The 7,701-nt window shown below is 38.3% G+C and overlaps 1 protein-coding gene across 1 annotated transcript; it reads left to right on the forward strand.

The window, feature by feature from the left end:
- Window positions 1–1,245: 1,245 nt before the first annotated feature.
- Window positions 1,246–4,523, forward strand: LOC123543709 (uncharacterized). The gene is made up of 3 exons (XM_045329782.2): window positions 1,246–1,577; window positions 2,085–2,234; window positions 3,899–4,523. Exons 1-3 carry the CDS (start codon window positions 1,346–1,348, stop codon window positions 4,162–4,164), a joined length of 648 nt encoding a protein of 215 aa, XP_045185717.1. The 5' UTR covers window positions 1,246–1,345; the 3' UTR covers window positions 4,165–4,523.
- Window positions 4,524–7,701: the final 3,178 nt, after the last annotated feature.

The raw sequence follows: 7,701 nt of genomic DNA on the forward strand, positions 1-7,701 counted from the left end.
TCCCTGGAGGAGAGCCTGTGTCAATGCTTAAAAAACAGAAATATCTTATAGGGAGACAGATATTGTTGTTGATGTTGCGATGGACAATCTGGTCATTGACTTAGCTGAAGACAGTGATAGTGACGAAACCGAGAGTGCTAGCGAGGGAGAAGATTAGATTTTAATGGTTCTACTGTCATTGTCATTGTAAAATTGAATTGTTGATATAAAGAAAAATAAAAAAAAATCATTATATACAAAATTAAAGGAAAAAACAAGACCTAAAATATAAAAAGCATATAAAAGAAATTGAAGATAAAGTGGAATAATATTTAAAACATATAACTAGGGGTCATCGGGGATCGAACCCACACGAATCACTTTCCACATCTCTTACAATAAAAATCCGCTGTGTAAACCATTACACTATGACTGCATTTCTAAGTCAGCGGGTTATATTTGTATTATCAGCCAGAAAAGCCGATACGGAAAGTATCGACTTTTTACGAATCAAACCGATGCACCAAGTTACCTACTGATTTTAATGGTTCAGCCTGCACTAAAAATATCTTCGCCAGGTCAGATAATATGCACTATAGACAGTCTGGTTCTTAACGTCTCAAATTTGAAGCATCGATACACGCGAAGCCGTCTTTCCTGCGAAAAACCAGTACTTGCCTCGTACTATATACTTTAGAGACACTGGAGAGCGACTGAACTAGGATACATAGACCTGTAAGTTAACAGTCAAGTGTGTTATCACCAGACCGACCGGTCACCCTCTTTGGCATGTCTGGTAAAGGTACTTCTCTAGTACAGCTGATCACAAATAGGCCAGCACCCTCAAACATGCTGTGTTGTCAATGCTCTGTCGTAACATAAAGTGTCTGTGGCTATATACACCTTCAATTTATTTTTAGCTTTAGCTCTCTAAGTATCCGCCTAACTTTTAACACCGCCACACGGCGTATGTAACAGGGTAAATAACAGAAAAATGGGGATGTTTAAATGGTTTGTTTCTTGTAAAGTTTATTGAGAATCTAAAATAACCCGGAGCATAACGTATGAACATTACAGTGGATAGCAAGACCATCCTAAGTACTAGTACAGAAAATAGTTATGAAGCACAGTATTAAACACAATAGTATAGAAAGGAAGAAATCCTTTCCTCAATTGGCTAAAATGTGAATAAACCATCACTATACGCAAACTCATTTCAGTCTTCAAAGTAAACACACACTTGAAATGTCTTCCTGTTGGGCAGTAAAATCTTTCCGGACATATATTGATTGACGTAATTAGATAAGAAAATTTTACAAATACGCGTTATTTCGTGCTGAATTCAACACATTTACGACTGCCCGTCATGGCTATAATAGAAAGATTCTCAGAAGCCGCAGTGCTGGCAAAACTTTGTAGTGTAACATTGCTCGTGGCGATGTTACTCGTGTGGATAGCTTTCACGTGCACAGGCTGGGGCGGATATGACCGGAAGACTGAGCCTTACGAGAGAAGTGGAAAACATTTCGGGTTATGGCGAGTTTGTTCTGATAGCAAGTATATGTCGTCATGTGATCCTTTGGATGGAGTTACGATTGGTAAATAATTTGCTACTTCGTAGGTAGGTTTCGAAACTCATCATTCGGCTAGATATTCAACTAGTATGTTTCAAACTTTATTACGTTTGCTTGTTTCTGTAATATGTAAAATGACGGTATTCTTTCGACAAGATATGACTGTCTCATATTCAACACGTTTTACTCTACTAGCGCACAAAATTGTGAACACGAGGTCTTCAATTTTTACTTGTTTTCTGGATGATAAGGTATACTTAGTATTATGATTCAGGACAAGTACATACACTATTTAGTACTTCATACAACGTAACGTGTTTCTACATTTGTAACCTTTCGGGGCAGCGTGATAACTTGACTGTCGCTGTCTCCGTCACCTTATGAGGGACGACAACTATGAAATATCAGATCATAAAATAAGTACTCCCGATAAGCCAAATGAGTAAGGCTACACTCGGTGATGCTGGTTTCATCCATTCTGTGAGTAAAAATGATTGATATGCTTCTAAACCAGCCTTTTCTTTTATACAGAATGGTTTGGAATCGTTCAGGCATGTGCAATTTTTGGATTTTTCGGTATCAATCTAGCTTTCTTCCTGCTGGTATTGTACATATTTGTGCCTAGCTGTCAGAGAAACAAGGAGGTAGGCATGGCAGCAAGCATCATATGCATTGTAACTGGTATGTTTATCACTTATTTCGGTTTATCGCGTGTATTACCCAAAGATGTGAAATAAGTTCTTGACAAGAATGCAACAAATCAAAATATTTCCTTCGGAGGAATATCATTAAGAGATCTGTTTACACTATTTGTGGACATATTCAAACCTGAAACGTTTATGAATAACTAACAAAGTCAATACATAGTGCATTTTTCGTGATAAATTTTCAAGACTGATTAGGGCTTGGGTCCTAACCGTAACTTCATTTGTTATTTCTCAATGTCATTCAAACTTAGTATACATGTATAAACAGTAAAATCAAGTTGCTTTAACCACAATATTGAACGTGTAACGAGTAAATCTAAATTCAAAAGTTACCAAAAAGAGTTTTTACTACTGGATAGCGCTCTGCCTGAATAGATCGTGATTGGTAATGCCAGATGGTAAATAGTAACCCTTTTTATGTCAAATATATATAATATGATGACCCTTTAACTGTTTATTAAGATATTGTTGCCTTGTTTAATGCGTGAAGAGAAAAATGTTTGACTTTCGGATTAACGATATCCGGCTGCAGTATTAGCTTCCGGACACAATGAAAAGGGAAGAGAATATATTTATTTTTACACAATATCATTTTGTACATAAGAAATGTGTATATTATTTCTAAGGTCATCATGTCGTATTTGTCGCTAATTTATCCAGAGCAGCATAGCAGCAGGGCCAGCACTCACCAATGTTTCGAGTGCTGAATCTTTGCTTATATGATTAAGTGTTTAGTAATATAGATTTTACGTAGAGTCACAAAAGATTACAGGAATGTTGGTCAGCATGTGCAGTTGTGCACCTGAGGTTTCGCGTCCGGATTCATTCAGTCATGTAGGAGTTATGGCCCCTGACTTAGTTGAAAATCGGTCATTTTAATGTTGTGCCGCGCGTAGCTCCAAAAGTATTTGACCTAGAGTCAACAAAGTTTACAGGAACGTTGGTCAGCATGTGCAGTTGTGCACCTGAGGTTTCGCGTCCGAATTCATTCAATCATGTAGGAGTTATGGCCCCTGACTAAGTTACAAATCGGTCATTTTAATGTTGTGCCGCGCGTAGCTCCAAAAGTATTTGATCTAGAGTCACCAAAGTTTACAGGAATATGGTCAGCATGTGCAGTTGTGCACCTGGGGTTTCGCGTCCGGATTCATTCAGTCGTGTAGGAGTTATGACCCTGACTTAGTTAAAAATTGGTTATTTTAATGTTGTGCTCCAAAAGTATTTGACCTAGAGTCAACAAAGTTTACAGGAATGTTGGTCAGCATGTGCAGTTGTGCACCTGGGGTTTCGCGTCCGGATTCATTCAGTCTTGTAGGAGTTATGGCCCCTGACCTAGGAAAAAATTGTGTCCTTTGTCATGTAGTGGGGGCATCTGTGTCCCATGGACACATTTCTAGTTTCAACTTTATTGGTAGATTAACAGCAATTTTAAATATTTCATTAAACTTAAGACTCGGATTGTTGATTTTATGGACTTTACCATTTACTGTGAAGCCACTGGTCCGATCCTTTTGTGTGACCGCACTGTATCAAGTATATGGACTAAAGTATCATAAGATAATCATTACGGCTAATGAGTTTTTTTTCACAAATGAAGATTATCAAAGGACCTATATCGATATTGTTTATATTTTACAGCTGGACTGTATTTAGTCGGGGTGATAATATTTGGGGTGAGATACAAGCGGGATTACATAAATGAACTCGAAGACGACTACAGATTCGGTTACTGTTACTTCCTGTCTATAGTCGCCATTCTGCTGGAGGGTGGCTCAGGGGTGCTGCTGTTTTTCGAAACCAGGCTAAACGGCGCGACCCCAACAGACAGACAACATTTAACAAGTTCCGGATACCAAGCAAATCCTACATACGGTGCATCCACAACGAGAGAACAAACGGCGTAGGATATGAGGATTTAAGTACACTAACTTGTTGGAGACAAAATGTCCATTTGCTGTCTTGAATATTCATTATTTCATTTTGTCAAGAGGAATGTTTTATGTGGCAACGATGTAAAAGAACAGAATTAAAAACTCTGTAAGAACGGTGTATGAAAGTGTATTTAAGTATTTTAGTATATTCTTACTGTATGTAAATAGTCATGTTTGAGAAATTGATAAACATAAGTTCAACTAGCTACAGAAAAAGATATATATATGGCTGACTGTAAATGATTATGAAGAAGTTCCACGTATTTCTGTTATTATTTGCTGTCTTGTGAATAATACTCCTATATGATATATAAATATATATGGCACAAACAGATGTTTCTTCGCCGTATGTCTACCCTTGTATTGTCCCTTGTATTGTCCGTTGCTTTCTTTTTCACAAAAAAAAACAAAAAAAAAACAAAAAGACGGGGTGAAAAAAAAAACTTTTTTCAGACGCTTGCTTAGTTTTTGTCCCCTTAGGTTTTGTACACAATTGAAAAACAAACCAACCAGTTGATTTTTTTCTCCTCCCTGGCAATTTTTTCCACCTTAGCTTTGGTACACCAACCAAAAAGAATATACCAACTACTGTAGTTGGTCCTTTCCCCTCTAGTATGAATACATTTACCTACCAGAAAAACAATACATGCAGAAAGGGGAAGAAACTGACTAGTTGGTTCTTCACCCCAATAGTGTGCATGTATCTGTATGTCTGAATAATTCACAGGGGAAGAAACTGACTAGCTGGTTCTTTCCGCCATGGTATATGTATATCTGCATGTCTGAATGATACACAGTGAATGGGGAAGAAACAGGCTACTTCGTTCTTTCCCCCTGGTATGTGTATATCTGCATGCCTGAATAATACACGGTGAAGGGGGAAGAAACTGACTAGTTGGTTCTTTCCCCCTTGTATGTATGTATATATATCTGCATGTCTGAGTAATACACAGTGAAGAGGGAAGGAACTGACTAGTTGGTTCTTTCCCCCCGCCCCCTGCATGATATGTGTTTATGCATGTCTGAATAATACACGGTGAAGGGGGAAGAAACTGACTAGTTCGTTCTTTCCCCCCTTTTATATATCTGCATGTCTGAGTAATACACAGTGAAGGGGGAAGAAACTGACTAGTTGGTTCTTTCCTCCTTGTATGTATGTATGTTTCTGCATTTCTGAGTAATACACAGGGAAGGGGGAAGGAACTGACTAGTTGGTTCTTTCCCACCTTGTATGTATGTATCTGCATGTCTGAAAAATACAATATGAAGGGGGGAAGAAACTGTACATACATACATACTAGGGAGAAAGAACCAACCAGTCAGTTTCTTCCCCCTTCACCGTCTATTATTCACACATACATACCAGGGGAAAGAACCAACCAGACAGTTTCTTCCCCCTTCACTGCCTATTATTCACACATGTTGACACATACGTACTTTGGGGGGGGGTGGGGGGGGGGAGAACCAACCAGTCAGTTTCTTCCCCCTTCACTGCCTATTATTCACACATACATACTAGGGGGAAAAAACCAACCAGTCAGTTTCTTCCCCCTTCACTGCCTATTATTCACACATACATACTAGAGGGAAAGAACCAACTAGTCAGTTTCTTCCCCCTTCACCGCCTATTATTCACACATACATACTAGGGGGGAAAGAACCAACAAGTCAGTTTCTTCCCCCTTCACCGCCTATTATTCACACATGCAGACACATACATACTAAGGGAAAGAACCAACCAGTCAGATTCTTCCCCCTTCACCGTCTATTATTCACACATACATAATAGGGGGAAAGAACCAACCAGTCAGTTTATTCCCCCTTCATGCATAGTGTATCATTTAGACATGTAGATACATTGTACATGCACACTAGAACCAAATAGTCAGTTTCTTCCCCATTCGCAGAGTATTATTCAGACAAAAACTAGGGGGACAAACCAACCAGTTGTTTTTTTCTCTCCCTCGTTTATGCACAAAAACTTAGTTATTAGTGGGGAGAAAAACAACCGTTTTTTTTTCTCCCTTGTTTATGTACAAAATCTAGGTCGAAAAAAAAAACAACCAGGGGGGAGAAACCAGTTGTTTTTTTCTCCCTTGTTTGTGTACAAAAACTAGGTGGTGGTGGTGGGGGGGGGGATTGATTGGGGGAAAAACTGGCCTGTAAGTCCATTATCCTACTGTTTTGAAGGAATTTAACCCTAACTTTCAGAAATATTTCAATATACAGTGAACTTGAGCATATTGTCAAGATATGAATGTATCTTGTCTGGTTTTGGGGTTATTTTACAAAATGCTGTATATTGCTCAATCATATCTAATATATACCTTGTTACAGTTTGCGAGGTATTTGGTCTTAAATTACTGAATGTATCACTATAAAATGAACTTGCCTTGCACAAACTGTCAGGACATATGTTAACCATGTCCGGTTCGAGAGTTGCGATCTTTTAAAATATAACAACATACTGTATTTTGTTATAAGTACAAGCTGTTCAAAATGCATTGCTATTAAGTGAACCGGGGCCTCCGTGGCCGAGTGATTAAGGTCGCTGACTTTGAATCTCTTGCCCCTCACCGATGTGGGTTTGAGCCTCACCCGGCACGTTGAATTCTTCATGTGGGGAAGCCATCCAGCTGGCTTACTGAAGGCCGATGGTTCTATCCAGGTGCCTGCCCTTGATGAAATAATGCACGGAGTGGCATCTGGGATCTGTTTCCATCATCAAAGCTGGAAAATCGCCATATGACCTATACAATGATTGTGTTGGTGTGGCGTTTGCTGCTGCTACTGTTTCTGCTACTGCTTATTTCACGCTTTTGCTACTGCTTCTCTGCTACAGCCCATCGGACCAGGACAGGCCAGACAATGCCGGACCAGACCAGACCAGGCCAGAGTTTAGAACATTCCGTTTACTTGCACATGTGTTTTGTTTTGCTTGATTGTTTAACGTCTTCCTACAAGTCCTGACTAAATTACAAGTGAAATCAGATTATCAAACATCGGGACCTGTGGATCCTGAATTGCGAGTAACATAAAAGTACTCTAAAAGAATTATAACTGAGTGACATTGATATCTACTAATCAGTCTAATGTCTAAAAATGTGAACTTTCTGACCAAATTTGATGATATAACATAACATAACATAACATATACTTTATTTGGCATATTACAAATACACATTTATAGCCATTACAATTACAACAATCAGGTAATGTTAAGAACATATGACTCATAGCTTACTGAGTGATACTGTTTTACAGAGAAAGGATTTACGTATTCGCACTTACAAAGTGATAATCTTCTATTTATATGCTCTGTATGTAGTACATTCACGACAATAATGATAAAAGTAATAACTTTAATAGACGGTCTTTCTAATAAAATTAACCTTTCAAAGCTTATAATGTTACATGAAATAACCTGTTTATTGAAGTCTACAAGTTTTAATTGCTCTAATTGTACTGTAGAAATATGATACGCACGCATGTTTGTTCTTTCATATTTCT

This window comes from Mercenaria mercenaria, chromosome 1 (genome assembly GCF_021730395.1).
Source record: "Mercenaria mercenaria strain notata chromosome 1, MADL_Memer_1, whole genome shotgun sequence".
Classification (NCBI taxonomy): domain Eukaryota; kingdom Metazoa; phylum Mollusca; class Bivalvia; order Venerida; family Veneridae; genus Mercenaria; species Mercenaria mercenaria.